The sequence below is a fragment of the Eleutherodactylus coqui genome, chromosome 9 (assembly GCF_035609145.1).
Source record: "Eleutherodactylus coqui strain aEleCoq1 chromosome 9, aEleCoq1.hap1, whole genome shotgun sequence".
Classification (NCBI taxonomy): Eukaryota; Metazoa; Chordata; class Amphibia; order Anura; family Eleutherodactylidae; genus Eleutherodactylus; species Eleutherodactylus coqui.
The window spans coordinates 175,760,490-175,778,345 of NC_089845.1; the positions used below are offsets into that span (position 1 = coordinate 175,760,490).

The 17,856-nt window shown below is 39.2% G+C and overlaps 1 protein-coding gene across 5 annotated transcripts in view; it reads right to left on the reverse strand.

The window, feature by feature from the left end:
* The window catches only part of TBC1D31 (TBC1 domain family member 31), a 185,547-nt gene that overhangs the window by 110,393 nt on the left and 57,298 nt on the right, over nt 1-17,856 (reverse strand). For all 5 annotated transcript variants that reach the window (XM_066578806.1, XM_066578807.1, XM_066578804.1 and 2 more), the window contains 2 exons: nt 12,484-12,617; nt 2,550-2,729 (listed from right to left, as the gene is read on the reverse strand). In XM_066578806.1, coding sequence (XP_066434903.1) covers nt 2,550-2,729; nt 12,484-12,617 — 314 coding nt within the window. The remainder of the gene's footprint in view (nt 1-2,549; nt 2,730-12,483; nt 12,618-17,856) is intronic.

The following is a 17,856-nucleotide window of genomic DNA, read 5'->3' on the forward strand; positions in this document are numbered from 1 at the left end:
ATACCCGGCTTCGCCTGAGTATGTATATTGTATGTATATTGTATGTGTATGTATATTGTATGTATATTGTATGTGTATGTATATTGTATGTATATTGTATGTGTATATATATATATATATATATATATATATATATATATATATATATATATATATATATATATATATATATATATATATATATATATATATATATATATATATATATATATATATATATATATATATATACACACACATACACATACATATATATATATATATACACATACATATATATACACACACTAGCTGATATACCCGGCTTCGCCCGAGTTAATTTGGTCCTGGTGTTTATCTGCTGTTCACACGGAAAGTCTTATACAGTCGTGGTTAGTTTAGAGATACCGGGAAAAACATATGTTCACCATTTTGCATAGTTCTCTGCGTTACCCAGGAAACACCACGTGGAGGTAACCATGCGACGCTTCCTTTATATAAAATGACATCAGGAAGTGAGAGAATTACATTCCGTATGTAAAATTTGGATGCTAATTCTTTTGCGCATAGAATTGAATAATGGAGTTGGGACCCATTAGCTTTTCCTATTTATGACATAATCAATGCCCGTGCCAAATTTCACGTTTTTAAACATTTTTTTATTTCCTAGTCCATACTATACATAACGTACTTCTACTGCTGGCAGGGCTTAGTAGGCATCCATGCATGGCAGTCCTGGAAGCCTTTACTAGGCTCTGGGCGGCCATGACCACCCATAGGTACCCCACCATTGTATGATGGGGCTATGAAGGGGGGGGCTCCACCCATCTACATGCCAACCATAGGTACCCAGTGACTGTATCATGGGGCTATGAAGGGGGAGGCTTCACCCACCTACATGCCAACCATAGGTACCCAGTGACTGCATCATGGGGTGACTGTATGATGGGGCTATGAAGAGAGGGCTTCAGCCGCCTACATGCCAACCATAGGTACCCAATGACTGTATCATGGGGCGAATGTGTGATGGGGCTAAGGGGGAGGCTTCGCCCACCTACATGCCAGCCATAGGTACCCAGTGACTGTATCATGGGGCGACTGTATGAGGGGGCTATAAAGGGAGAGGGCTTCACCCGCCTACATGACAACCATAGGTACCCAGTGACTGTATCATCAGGCGACTGTATGATGGGGCTATGAAGGGGGAGGGCTTCACCCATCTACATGCCAACCATAGGTACCCAGTGACTGTATCATCAGGCGACTGTATGATGGGGCTATGAAGGGGCGGTTGGCATTCACCCACCTACATGCCAACCATAGGTACACAGTGACTGTATCATGGGGCGAATGTATGATGGGGCTATGAAATGTGAGGGCTTCAGCCGCCTACATGCCAACCATAGGTACCCAATGACTGTATCATGGGGCGACTGTATGATGGGGCTATGAAGGGGCGGTTGGGCTTCACCCACCTACATGCCAACTATAGGTACACAGTGACTGTATCATGGGGCAAATGTATGATGGGGCTATGAAGGGAATGCTTCAGCCGCAACATGCCAACCACAGGTACCCAGTGACTGTATCATGGGGCGACTGTATGATGGGGTTATGAAGGGAGGGCTTCAGCCACCTACATGCCAATCATAGGTACCCAATGACTGTATCATGGGGCGATTGTATCATGGGGCTATGAAGGGGGAGGCTTCACCCGCCTACATGCCAACCACAGGTACCCAGTGACAGTATCATAGGGTCGAATGTATGAGGTGGCTATGAAGGGAGGGCTTCACCCACCTACATGCCAACCATAGGTATCCAGTGACTGTATCATGGGGCGAATGTATGATGGGGCTATGAAGAAGGAGGGCTTCACCCACCTACATGCCAACCATAGGTACCCAGTGACTGTATTATGGGGCGAGTGTATGATGGGGCTAAAGCAGAGGCTTGATCCACCTACATGCCAACCATAGGTACCCAGTGAATGTATCATGGGGAGACTGTATGATGGGGCTATGAAGGGTGAGGGCTTCAGCCGCCTACATGCCAACCATAGGAACCCAGTGACTGTATCATGGGGTGACTGAATGATAGGGCTATGAAGGGTGAGGGCTCCAGCCACCTACTGCTCATTCATAGTGGTCCACATTCACTGATCAGCTAAGCAGTTTAACACGTTGTGCCACATTTACAAGTTATGACATATCTTTACATTAGGGGATCGGTAAGGGGTTACAGTGTTCCACCATTTGGGTCCTCTTACACAGGCATGCTTCCTCATGGGGCGGCTGTACATCTCGGTGGCACAGACCATCAGCAGACATTCTGATACTAGCTGACACTGAAGCAGCGAGCAGTATGGGATGGGGGACGTAGAAGCAGGACGGACTGGTAGGGGTCACATCATGTGATCAGCCTCCATAAAGAGACGAGCTGGCAGCGCTCTGGATTAAACGCTCTACTCGCTGACCATGGCATTCCTCAAACCCCAAGCTGAAGTTGTCAGTGCCCACCTGCCCCGATCATGGACGGCAGAGGTCTGAAGCTCACAATCATTCCATTACCTCAAAGTCGTCTTTCTGGCTGCAGTGCAGCAACGGAGAGCGAGAGCAAAGAATATAAGAGACCAGCGCCATCAGCAGGAAGGCAGGGGGATTGGAGAAGACGTTATCAAACAGCTTCAGCCATTCTTCTCTGGTTAGGACCTCCGAAAACAGAGTTTCCAGCAGAGGCCAAGCGTAAACCTGGAGGAGAGACCCAACATTACTGGCTGTGCAGAACACCAGCCTGCCGATCCCTAGGGGGCGCATATGTTTATATTCCACAACACTTCGATTCAACCCAAACAGCCAACCAGGTTGTGAATCGAGCAGAAGTGTTGTGGAATATAGATATATGCCTAGGGGACAGCACAGGAACCATATGCCAGAGCGCCATCACACTAGTCACCATCTTATATATAGGGGGCGGTATTATAGCAGTTATATCCTTGTACATAGGGGGCGGTATTATAGTAGTTATATCCTTGTACATACGGGGCAGTATTATAGAAGTTATATTCTTGTACATAGGGGGCAGTATTATAGTAGTTATATTCTTGTACATAGGAGACAGTATTATAGTAGTTATATTCTTGTACATAGGGGGCAGTATTATAGTAGTTATATTCTTGTACATAGGAGCAGTATTATAGTACTTATATTCTTGTACATAGAGAGCAGTATTATAGTAGTTATATTCTTGTACATAGGGAGCAGTATTATAGAAGTTATATTCTTGTACATGGAAGGCAGTATTATAGTAGTTATATTCTTGTACATAGGGGCAGTATTATAGTAGTTATATTCTTGTACATAGGGGCAGTATTATAGTAGTTATATTCTTGTACATAGGAGCAGTATTATAGTAGTTATATTCTTGTACATAGGGGGCAGTATTATAGTAGTTATATTCTTGTACATAGGGGGCAGTATTATAGTAGTTATATTCTTGTACATAGGAGCAGTATTATAGTAGTTATATTCTTGTACATAGGGGGCAATATTATAGTAGTTATATTCTTGTACATAGGGGTCAGTATTATAGTAGTTATATTCTTGTACATAGGAGCAGTACTATAGTAGTTATATTCTTGTACATAGGAGCAGTATTATAGTAGTTATATTCTTGTACATAGGAGCAGTATTATAGTAGTTATATTCTTGTACATAGGAGCAGTATTATAGTAGTTATATTCTTGTTCACAGGGGGCAGTATTACAGTAGTTATATTCTTGTACATAGGGGGCAGTATTATAGTAGTTATATTCTTGTACATAGGAGCAGTATTATAGTAGTTATATTCTTGTACATAGGGAGCAGTATTATAGCAGTTATATTCTTGTACATAGGGGGCAATATTATAGTAGTTATATTCTTGTACATAGGAGGGCAGTATTATAGTAGTTATATTCTTGTACATAGGAGGTAGTATTATAGTAGTTATATTCTTGTACACAGGGGGCAGTATTATAGTAGTTATATTCTTGTACATAGGGGGCAATATTATAGTAGTTATATTCTTGTACATAGGGGACAGTATTATAGTAGTTATATTCTTGTACATAGGGGGCAGTATTATAGTAGTTATATTCTTGTACATAGGAGCAGTATTATAGTAGTTATATTCTTGTACATAGGGGACAGTATTATAGCAGTTATATTCTTGTACATAGGAGCAGTATTATAGTAGTTATATTCTTGTACATAGGGGGCAGTATTATAGTAGTTATATTCTTGTACATAGGGGGCAGTATTATAGTAGCTATATTCTTGTACAAAGGCGCAGTATTATAGTAGTTATATTCCTGTACATAGGGGGCAGTATTATAGTAGTTATATTCTTGTACATAGGGAGCAGTATTATAGCAGTTATATTCTTGTACATAGGGGCAGTATTATAGTAGTTATATTCTTGTACATAGGGGGCCGTATTATAGTAGTTATATTCTTGTACATAGGAGGCAGTATTATAGTAGTTATATTCTTGTACATAGGAGCAGTATTATAGTAGTTATATTCTTGTACATGGGGGGCAGTATTATAGTCGTTATATTCTTGTACATAGGGGGCAGTATTATAGTAGTTATATTCTTGTACATAGGGGGCAGTATTATAGAAGTTATATTCTTGTACATAGGGGCAGTATTATAGTAGTTATATTCTTGTACATAGGAGCAGTATTATAGTAGTTATATTCTTGTACATAGGAGCAGTATTATAGTAGTTATATTCCTGTACATAGGGGGCAGTATTATAGTAGTTATATTCTTGTACATAGGGAGCAGTATTATAGCAGTTATATTCTTGTACATAGGGAGCAGTATTATAGCAGTTATATTCTTGTACATAGGGGGCAGTATTATAGTAGTTATATTCTTGTACATAGGGGGCAGTATTATAGCAGTTATATTCTTGTACATAGGGAGCAGTATTATAGTAGTTATATTCTTGTACATAGTAGCAGTATTATAGTAGTTATATTCTTGTACATAGGGGCAGTATTATAGTAGTTATATTCTTGTACATAGGGGACAGTATTATAGTAGTTATATTCTTGTACATAGGAGGCAGTATTATAGTAGTTATATTCTTGTACATAGGGGCAGTATTATAGTAGTTATATTCTTGTACAGAGGGGACAGTATTATAGTAGTTATATTCTTGCACATAGGAGGCAGTATTATAGTAGTTATATACTTGTACATAGGGGGCAGTATTATAGTCGTTATATTCCTGTACATAGGGAGCAGTATTATAGTAGTTATATTCTTGTACATAGGAGGCAGTATTATAGTAGTTATATTCTTGTACATAGGAGCAGTATTATAGTAGTTATATTCTTGTACATAGGGGGCAGTGTTATAGTAGTTATATTCTTGTACATAGGGGGCAGTATTATAGTAGTTATATTCTTGTACATAGGAGGCAGTATTATAGTAGTTATATTCTTGTACATAGGGGGCAGTATTATAGTAGTTATATTCTTGTACATAGGAAGCAGTATTATAGTAGTTATATTCTTGTACATAGGGGGCAGTATTATAGTAGTTATATTCTTGTACATAGGGGGCAGTATTATAGTAGTTATATTCTTGTACATAGGAGGCAGTATTATAGTAGTTATATTCTTGTACATAGGAGGCAGTATTATAGTAGTTATATTCTTGTACATAGGAGCAGTATTATAGTAGTTATATTCTTGTACATAGCAGGCAGTATTATAGTAGGTATAATCTTGTACATAGGGGGCAGTATTATAGTAGTTATATTCTTGTACATAGGGGGCAGTATTATAGTAGTTATATTGTTGTACATAGGAGGCAGTATTATAGTAATTTTATTCTAGTACATAGGGGACAGTATTATAGTAGTTATATTCTTGTACATAGGAGGCAGTATTATAGTAGTTATATTCTTGTACATAGGGGGCAGTATTATAGTAGTTATATTCTTGTACATAGGAGCAGTATTATAGTAGTTATATTCTTGTACATAGGGGCAGTATTATAGTAGTTATATTCTTGTACATAGGAGGTAGTATTATAGTAGTTATATTCTTGTACATAGGAGGTAGTATTATAGTAGTTATATTCTTGTACATAGAGGGTAGTATTATAGTAGTTATATTCTTGTACATAGGGGTAGTATTATAGTAGTTATATTCTTGTACACAGGGGGCAGTATTATAGTAGTTATATTCTTGTACATAGGGGCAGTATTATAGTAGTTATATTCTTGAACATAGGGGGCAGTATTATAGTAGTTATATTCTTGTACATAGGAGGTAGTATTATAGTAGTTATATTCTTGTACATAGAGGGTAGTATTATAGTAGTTATATTCTTGTACATAGGGGTAGTATTATAGTAGTTATATTCTTGTACACAGGGGGCAGTATTATAGTAGTTATATTCTTGTACATAGGGGCAGTATTATAGTAGTTATATTCTTGTACATAGGAGGTAGTATTATAGTAGTTATATTCTTGTACATAGAGGGTAGTATTATAGTAGTTATATTCTTGTACATAGGGGTAGTATTATAGTAGTTATATTCTTGTACACAGGGGGCAGTATTATAGTAGTTATATTCTTGTACATAGGGGCAGTATTATAGTAGTTATATTCTTGAACATAGGGGGCAGTATTATAGTAGTTATATTCTTGTACATAGGGGGCAGTATTATAGCAGTTATATTCTTGTACATAGGGGCAGTATTATAGTAGTTATATTCTTGTACATAGGGGGCAGTATTATTGTAGTTATATTCTTGTACATAGGGGGCAGTATTATAGTAGTTATATTCTTGTACATAGGGGGCAGTATTATAGCAGTTATATTCTTGTACATAGGGGGCAGTATTATAGCAGTTATATTCTTGAACATAGGGGCAGTATTATAGTAGTTATATTCTTGTACATAGGGGGCAGTATTATAGTAGTTATATTCTTGTACATAGAGGGCAGTATTATAGTAGTTATATTCTTGTACATAGGAGCAGTATTATAGTAGTTATATTCTTGTACATAGGGAGCAGTATTATAGTAGTTATATTCTTGAACATAGGGGCAGTATTATAGTACTTATATTCTTGTACATAGGGGGCAGTATTATAGTAGTTATATTCTTGTACATAGGGGGCAGTATTAATGTAGTTATATTCTTGTACATAGGAGGCAGTATTATAGTAGTTATATTCTTGTACATAGGGGGCAGTATTATAGTAGTTATATTCTTGTACATAGGGAGCAGTATTATAGTAGTTATATACTTGTACATAGGGGGCAGTATTATAGTAGTTATATACTTGTACATAGGGGGCAGTATTATAGAAGTTATATTCTTGTACAAAGGGGGCAGTATTATAGTAGTTATATTCTTGTACATAGGGGGCAGTATTATAGTAGTTATATTCTTGTGCATAGGAGGCAGTATTATAGTAGTTATATTCTTGTGCATAGGGGGCAGTATTATAGTAGTTATATTCTTGTGCATAGGGGGCAGTATTATAGTAGTTATATTCTTGTACATAGGGGGCAGTATTATAGCAGTTATATTCTTGTACATAGGGGCAGTATTATAGTAGTTATATTCTTGTACATAGGGGGCAGTATTATAGTAGTTATATTCTTGTACATAGGGGGCAGTATTATAGTAGTTATATACTTGTACATAGGGGGCAGTATTATAGTAGTTATATACTTGTACATAGGGGGCAGTATTATAGAAGTTATATTCTTGTACAAAGGGGGCAGTATTATAGTAGTTATATTCTTGTACATAGGGGGCAGTATTATAGTAGTTATATTCTTGTGCATAGGAGGCAGTATTATAGTAGTTATATTCTTGTGCATAGGGGGCAGTATTATAGTAGTTATATTCTTGTGCATAGGGGGCAGTATTATAGTAGTTATATTCTTGTACATAGGGGGCAGTATTATAGTAGTTATATACTTGTACATAGGGGGCAGTATTATAGTAGTTATATTCTTGTGCATAGGGGGCAGTATTATAGTAGTTATATTCTTGTACATAGGGGGCAGTATTATAGTAGTTATATTCTTGTACATAGGGGGCAGTATTATAGTAGTTATATACTTGTACATAGGGGGCAGTATTATAGCAGTTATATTCTTGTGCATAGGGGGCAGTATTATAGTAGTTATATTCTTGTACATAGGGGGCAGTATTATAGTAGTTATATACTTGTACATAGGGGGCAGTATTATAGTAGTTATATTCTTGTACATAGGGGGCACTATTTTAGTAGTTATATTCTTGTACATAGGGGGCAGTATTATAGTAGTTATATTCTTGTACATAGAGGGCAGTATTATAGTAGTTATAGTCTTGTACATAGGAGGCAGTATTATAGTAGTTATATTCTTGTACATAGGGGGCAGTATTATAGTAGTTATATTCTTGTACATAGGGGGCAGTATTATAGTAGTTATATTCTTGTACATAGAGGGCAGTATTATAGTAGTTATAGTCTTGTACATAGGAGGCAGTATTATAGTAGTTATAGTCTTGGACATAGGGGGCAGTATTATAGTAGTTATATTCTTGTACATAGGGGGCAGTATTATAGTAGTTATATTCATGTACATAGTAGGCAGTATTATAGTAGTTATATTCTTGTACATAGGGGGCAGTATTATAGTAGTTATATTCTTGTACATAGGAAGCAGTATTATAGTAGTTATATTCTTGTGCATAGGGGGCAGTATTATAGTAGTTATATTCTTGTACATAGGGGGCAGTATTATAGTAGTTATAGTCTTGTACATAGGGGGCAGTATTATAGTAGTTATATTCTTGTACATAGGGGCAGTATTATAGTAGTTACATTCTTGTACATAGGTAGCAAAATTATAGTAGTTATATTTTTGTACATAGGGGGCAGTATTATAGTAGTTATAGTCTTGTTCATAGGGGCAGTATTATAGTAGTTATATTCTTGTACATAGGGGGGCAGTATTATAGTAGTTATATTCTTGTACATAAGGGGAGTATTATAGTAGTTATATTATTGTACATAGGAGGCAGTATTACAGCAGTTATATTCTTGTACATAGGGGGCAGTATTATAGTAGTTATATTCTTGTACATAGGGGGCAGTATTATAGTAGTTATATTCTTGTACATAGGGGGCAGTATTATAGTAGATATATTCTTGTACATAGGAGCAGTATTATAGTAGTTATATTCTTGTACATAGGAGCAGTATTATAGTAGTTATATTCTTGTACATAGGAGCAGTATTATAGTAGTTATATTCTTGTACATAGGAGCAGTATTATAGTAGTTATATTCTTGTACATAGGGGGCAGTATTATAGTAGTTATATTCTTGTACATAGGAGCAGTATTATAGTAGTTATATTCTTGTACATAGGAGGCAGTATTATAGTAGTTATATTCTTGTACATAGGGGGCAGTATTATAGTAGTTATATTCTTGTACATAGGAGGCAGTATTATAGAAGTTATATTCTTGTACATAGGGGGCAGTATTATAGTAGTTATAGTCTTGTACATAGGGGGCAGTATTATAGTAGTTATATTCTTGTACATAGAGGGCAGTATTATAGTAGTTATAGTCTTGTACATAGGGGGCATTATTATAGTAGTTATATTCATGTACATAGGAGGCAGTATTAGAGTAGTTATATTCTTGTACATAGGGGGCGGTATTATAGTAGTTACATTCTTGTACATAGGGAGCAAAATTATAGTAGTTATATTTTTGTACATAGGGGGCAGTATTATAGTAGTTATAGTCTTGTACATAGGGTCAGTATTATAGTAGTTATATTCCTGTACATAGGGGTCAGTATTATAGTAGTCATATTCTTGTACATGGGGGGGGCAGTATTATAGTAGTCATATTCTTGTACATGGGGGGGCAGTATTATAGTAGTTATATTCTTGTACATAGAGGGCAGTATTATAGTAGTTATATTCTTGTACATAGAGGGCAGTATTATAGTAGTTATATTCTTGTTTATAGGGGCAGTATTATAGTAGTTATATTCTTGTACATAGGGGGGCAGTATTATAGTAGTTATATTCTTGTACATAGGGGGCAGTATTATAGTAGTTATATTCTTGTACATAGGAGGCAGTATTATAGTAGTTATATTCTTGTACATAGGAGCAGTATTATAGTAGTTATATTCTTGTACATAGGAGGCAGTATTATAGTAGTTATATTCTTGTACATAGGAGGCAGTATTATAGTAGTTATATTCTTGTACATAGGGGGCAGTATTATAGTAGTTATATTCTTGTACATAGGGGGCAGTATTATAGTAGTTATATTCTTGAACATAGGGGGCAGTATTATAGTAGTTATATTCTTGTACATAGGGGGCAGTATTATAGTAGTTATATTCTTGTACATAAGGGGAGTATTATAGTAGTTATATTCTTGTACATAGGGGGCAGTATTATAGTAGTTATATTCTTGAACATAGGGGGCAGTATTATAGTAGTTATATTCTTGAACATAGGGGGCAGTATTATAGTAGTTATATTCTTGTACATAAGGGGAGTATTATAGTAGTTATATTATTGTACATAGGAGGCAGTATTACAGCAGTTATATTCTTGTACATAGGGGCAGTATTATAGTAGTTATATTCTTGTACATAGGGGGCAGTATTATAGTAGTTATATTCTTGTACATAGGGGCAGTATTATAGTAGTTATATTCTTGTACATAGGGGCAGTATTATACTAGTTATATTCTTGTACATAGGGGCAGTATTATAGTAGTTATATTCTTGTACATAGGGGCAGTATTATACTAGTTATATTCTTGTACATAGGGGCAGTATTATACTAGTTATATTCTTGTACATAGGGGCAGTATTATAGTAGTTATATTCTTGTACATAGGGGCAGTATTATAGTAGTTATATTCTTGTACATAGGAGGCAGTATTATAGTAGTTATATTCTTGTACATAGGGAGCAGTATTATAGTTGATATATTCTTGTACATAGGGGCAGTATTATAGTAGTTATATTCTTGTACATAGGGGGCAGTATTATAGTAGATATATTCTTGTACATAGGGGCAGTATTATAGTAGTTATATTCTTGTACATAGGAGGGCAGTATTATAGTAGTTATATTCTTTATATAGTGGGCAGTATTATAGTAGTTATATTCTTGTACATAGGGGCAGTATTACAGTAGTTATATTCTTGTACATAGGGGACAGTATTATAGTAGTTATATTCTTGTACATAGGGGCAGTATTATAGTACTTATATTCTTGTACATAGGGGACAGTATTATAGTAGTTATATCCTTGTACATAGGAGGTAGTATTATAGTAGTTATATTCTTGTGCATAGGGGCAGTATTATAGTAGTTATATTCTTGTACATAGGAGCAGTATTATAGTAGTTATATTCTTGTGCATAGGGGGCAGTATTATAGTAGTTATATTCTTGTACATAGGGGGCAGAATTATAGTAGTCATATTCTTGTATATAGGGGACAGTATTATAGTAGTTATATTCTTGTGCATAGGGGGCAGTATTCTAGTAGTTATATTCTTGTGCATAGGGGGCAGTATTATAGTAGTTATATTCTTGTACATAGGGGGCAGTATTATAGCAGTTATATTCTTGTACATAGGGGGCAGTATTATAGTAGTTATATTCTTGTACATGGGGGCAGTATTATAGTAGTAATATTCTTGTACATAGGGGGCAGTATTATAGTAGTAATATTCTTGTACATAGGGGGCAGTATTATAGTAGTAATATTCTTGTACATAGGGGGCAGTATTATAGTAGTTATATTCTTGTACATAGGGGCAGTATTATAGTAGTTATATTCTTGTACATAGGAGGCAGTATTATAGTGGTTATATTCTTGGACATAGGGGGCAGTATTATAATAGTTATATTCCTGTACATAGGTGGCAGTATTATAGTAGTTATATTCTTGTACATAGGGGGCAGTATTATAGTACAATATATATATATATATATATATATATATATATATATATATATATATTCTTGTATACATTATGCAACAGGCCTTACAATACCCAAGTAGTCTATTAGCCATAATACAAAGATACATTCAGGGTTATGGAGTTTAAGCCCCATTTTAGTTTAGTCGGCAGAAATGTAGTAACTCCAGTTTCTTTAAAAAATATTATAAATATGGTTTAATGAATTAAATGCAGAATTTGTGGAGCATTTCCTTTCCCAGGGATTTAGGAAAGTTGTAATACGCCCTTTAACTAGATGTTTTATCATTTAAGTCCCTTTTTATCAAGAACAGCCGGGATGCAGATTGTTCGTTTTACTCTTAAAAAGCTCGAGTCATACATGAAAGCGCCCGAGTCTGTAAAAACTGTCTTAGGTTTTGTCTAACGAACTCCTCATCCCAATTACTGCTGGGCTGAACGGGTTGCGGCTGCTCTGCTTACCTGCGATGTGACGTCGTATTTCACAAAGTGCTGAAGAAGTTCCTTGTCATGATGCGCTAACACATTCTCAACCATGGCAAGAATGTTGATTGGAGGATTCGGGAAGTACTCAAACCAATGCTGACACCAATTGGCTATGAAGAAGAATGTCAACCTGTTAACAACTGGTCAGCAGAATTACAGGTAATGTTCAATAGACTATTATACAGGATACACAGAGGCTCTCCGGCTTGGAAAACTCATTTTCAAACACCCCATTAGGTAATGAGGCCATTAATGCGCTGCGGAATAAGTTGGCGCTATACAAATAAAGATTATTATCATAAAGAGAGCCTCCAGTCCTGGATAGACCAAGATGGCCACACCACTTGTCTGACTACCTGATACACACTGTGCAGGGGTAGTACAGCCAAAAAGTCTTAGAATAAGAATAACTCGTTATCCCCTATCCTGTGGATAGGAAATACCTTGCAGTGGGGGTCTCACCGCTGAAACCTTCACCGATCTCAAGAACAAGACCCTCCTGTTTAGTTCTCCTGTAACTGGTGAGGTTGCCTCTTCTTAGCGACGTCACTTGCAATGTAGCATGGGCAGTCAGTAAGACTGATGAGATACCGAGTGACACCAGGTTGGGTATTTCTGTCATTCCCATTGAGAGTGACATCACTGTTTGGGAAGAAGCAACCCCTGTAGTTACAGACTAGGACACGGGTTTCACATTTGAGATTGTCATGGGTCTCGGCGGTGAGACCCCCACTAATATGCAAGTTATTGAGGTACAACCCCTCATCTATTAGCCAAAGTGGAGACTACAAAGAAGCTTCATTTCAGCTCTAGCAGCACTGCAAGAAAACTGTATAAATGTGCTCCCCTGGTGGGTCCTCTACCCACCCCTCAAATTAAAGTGGACTGTCGGAGATCCAAGCAGCAGAACACCCAGAAACAAACTTATTAAGAGGAAGAGGAAAAGAAAAGCTAAAGTCCGAAGTGAATAACTTTTTAAAGTGGACCTAACATGATGCAGGTGAACTCATAAAAGGGAAGAAACAGTACATGACGCACTTAACTGAAAGCTACGGATAATAATCTGGCCTCATGTGGAGGGACGCTGAGCTGCAGCGCCCAGTACAGTACCTTCCCTGGGAGATAAGCAGAATGTGCGACTGCGACTTAGTTCCCTGGGCACAGGACTACTTAGCTGTTCACATGTATGGGGCCATTAGATGCCTATTTATGTTATCACTGCTTGGCAACATTGAAACCTCTGCAATAAACGTATTTAGATTCAAAGATACAGATAACCTGTCAAAAGCCGGTAAGGACTCAAACGGTGGCGTATCTCTGTATGCAGCTCCAAGGGCATGATGTGAAGATGGAGATCAGTATAAGTAATTCGTCCTGAGAACTGAATACATACACAGGTAAACAGACAGTGTCTGATCCTGTGTATGAAGCCATGATGTCCCCATACACTGTACACATAGGAGAGCAGGATCTCTTCTCTATCTCTGAGCTGGTGGGTGTAGTCTGCTGCTATGATGTCTCCATACACTGCACACATAGGAGAGCAGGATCTCTTCTCTATCTCTGAGCTGGTGGGTGTAGTCTGCTGCTATGATGTCTCCATACACTGTACACATAGGAGAGCAGGATATCCTCTCTCTCTGAGCTGGTGGGTGTAGACTGCTGCTATAATGTCCCCATACACTGTACACATAGGAGAGCAGGATCTCTTCTCTATATCCGAGCTGGTGGGTGTAGACTGCTACTATGATGTCTCCATACACTGTACACATAGGAGAGCAGGTTATCTTCTCTATCTCTGAGCTGGTGGGTGTAGACTGCTGCTATGATGTATCCATACACTGTACACATAGGAGAGCAGGATCTCTTCTCTCTCTGAGCTGCTGGGTGTAGACTGCTGCTATGATGTCTCCACACACTGTATACATAGGAGAGCAGGATCTCTTCTCTATATCCGAGCTGGTGGGTGTAGACTGCTGCTATGATGTATCCATACACTGTACACATAGGAGAGCAGGTTATCTTCTCTATCTCTGAGCTGGTGGGTGTAGACTGCTGCTATGATGTATCCATACACTGTACACATAGGAGAGCAGGATCTCTTCTCTATCTCTGAGCTGGTGGGTATAGACTGCTGCTATGATGTCTCCACACACTGTATACATAGGAGAGCAGGATCTCTTCTCTATATCCGAGCTGGTGGGTGTAGACTGCTGCTATGATGTCTCCATACACTGTACACATAGGGGAGCAGGATCTCTTCTCCATCTCTGAGCTGGTGGGTGTAGACTGCTGCTATGATGTCTTCATACACTGTACACATAGGAGAGCAGGATCTCTTCTCTATCTCTGGGCTGGTGGGTGTAGACTGTTGCTATGATGTCTTCATACACTGTACACATAGGAGAGCAGGATCTCTTCTCTATCTCTGGGCTGGTGGGTGTAGACTGCTGCTATGATGTCTCCATACACTGTACACATAGGAGAGCAGGATCTCTTCTCTATTCCTATGCTGGTGGGTGTAGACTGCTGCTATGATGTCTCCATACACTGTACACATAGGAGAGCGGCATCTCTTTATCTCTGAGCTGGTGGGTGTAGACTGCTGCTATGATGTCTCCATACACTGTACACATAGGTGAGCAGGATCTCTTCTCTATATCCGAGCTTGTGGGTGTAGACTGCTGCTATGATGTCTCCATACACTGTAGACATAGGAGAGCAGGATCTCTTCTCTATCTCTGAGCTGGTGGGTGTAGACTGCTACTATGATGTCCCCATACACTGCACACATAGGAAAGCGGGATCTCTTCTCTCTCTCTGAGCTGGTGGGTGTAGACTGCTATGATGTCTCCATACACTGTACACATAGGAGAGCAGGATCTCTTCTGTATCTCTGAGCTGGTGAGTGTAGACTGCTGCTATGATGTCTCCATACACTGTACACATAGGAAAGCGGGATCTCTTCTCTCTCTCTGAGCTGGTGGGTGTAGACTGCTATGATGTCTCCATACACTGTATACATAGGAGAGCAGGATCTCTTCTCTCTCTCTCTCTCTGAGCTGGTGGGTGTAGACTGCTATGATGTCTCCATACACTGTACACATAGGAGAGCAGCATCTCTTCTCTATCTCTGAGCTGGTGTATATAGACTGCTGCTATGATGTCTCCATACACTGTACACATAGGAGAGCGGGATCTCTTCTCTATCTCTGAGCTGGTGGGTGTAGACTGTTGCTATGATGTCTTCATACACTGTACACATAGGAGAGCAGGATCTCTTCTCTATCTCTGAGCTGGTGGGTGTAGACTACTGCTATGTGGTCTCCATACACTGTACACATAGGAGAGCGGGATCTCTTCTCTATATCTGAGCTGGTGGATGTAGACTGCTGCTATGATGTCTCCATACACTGCACACATAGGAGAGCAGGATCTCTTCTCTCTCTCTGAGCTGGTGGATGTAGACTGCTGCTATGATGTCTCCATACACTGTACACATAGGAGAGCAGGATGTCTTCTCTCTCTCTCTGAGCTGGTGGGTGTAGACTGCTGCTATGATGTCCCCATACACTGTACACATAGGAGAGCAGGATCTCTTCTCTCTCTGAGCTGGTGGGTGTAGACTGCTGCTATGATGTCTCCATACACTGCACACATAGTGCACACATAGGAGAGCAGCATCTCTTCTCTATCTCTGAGCTGGTTGGTGTAGACTGTTGCTATAATGTCCCCATACACTGTACACATAGGAGAGCAGGATCTCTTCTCTATGTCTGAGCTGGTAGGTGTAGACTGCTGCTATATCTCCATACACTGCACACATAGGAGAGCAGGATCTCTTCTCTATCTCTGAGCTGGTGGGTGTAGACTGCTGCTATGATATCTCCATACACTGCACACATAGGAGAGCAGGATCTCTTCTCTCTCTCTCTCTCTGAGCTGGTGGGTGTAGACTGCTATGATGTCTCCATACACTGTATACATAGGAGAGCAGGATCTCTTCTCTATCTCTGAGCTGGTGGGTGTAGACTACTGCTATGATGTCCCCATATACTGTACACATAGGAGAGCAGGATCTCTTCTCTATCTCTGAGCTGGTGGGTGTAGACTGCTGCTATGATGTCTCCATACACTGTACACATAGGAGAGCGGGATCTCTTCTCTATATCTGAGCTGGTGGGTGTAGACTGCGGCTATGATGTCCCCATATACTGTACACATAGGAGAGCAGGATCTCTTCTCTATATCTGAGCTGGTGGGTGTAGACTGCTGCTATGATGTCTCCATACACTGCACACATAGGAGAGCAGGATCTCTTCTCTATCTCTGAGCTGGTGGGTGTAGACTGCTGCTATGATGTCTCCATACACTGTACACATAGGAGAGCAGGATCTCTTCTCTCTCTCTGAGCTGGTGGATGTAGACTGCTGCTATGATGTCTCTATACACAGTACATATAGGAGAGCAGGATCTCTTCTCTCTAAACTGGTGGGTGTAGACTGCTGCTATGATGACCCAATACAATGTAGACATTGGAGAGCAGGATCTTTTCTCTTTCTGAGCTTCTGAGTGTAGACTTCTGCTATGATGTCTCCATATTCTGCTCTCCTATGGGTACAGTGTATCATCTCCATCTCTGAGCTGGTGGGTGTAGATGGCTGCTATGTGGTCTCCATACACTGTACACATAGGAGAGCAGGATCTCTTCTCTATCTCTGAGCTGGTGGGTGTAGACTGCTGCTATGTCACCATATACTGTACACATAGGAGAGCAGGATCTCTTCTCCATCCCTGAGCTGGTGGGTGTAGACTACTGCTATGATATCTCCATACACTGTACACATAGGAGAGCAGGATCTCTTCTCTATCTCTGAGCTGGTGGGTGTAGACTGCTGCTATGAGGTCTCCATACACTGTACACATAGGGGAGCAGGATATCTTCTCTACCCCTGAGCTGGTAGGTGTAGACTGCTGCTATGATGTCTCCATACACAGTACACATAGGAGAGCAGCATCTCTTCTCTCTCTCTGAGCTGGTGGGTGTAGACTGCTGCTATGATGTCTCCATACACTGTACACATAGGAGAGCAGGATCTCTTTTCTATCTCTGAGCTGGTGGGTGTAGACTGCTGCTATGATGTCTCCATACACTGTACACATAGGAGAGCAGGATCTCTCCTCTATCTCTGAGCTGGTGGGTGTAGACTGCTGCTATGATGTCTCCATACACTGTACACATAGGAGAGCAGGATCTCTTCTTTAGCTCTCAGCTGGTGGGTGTAGACTGCTGCTATGAAGTCTCCATACACTGTACACATAGGAGAGCAGGGTCTCTCCTCTATCTCT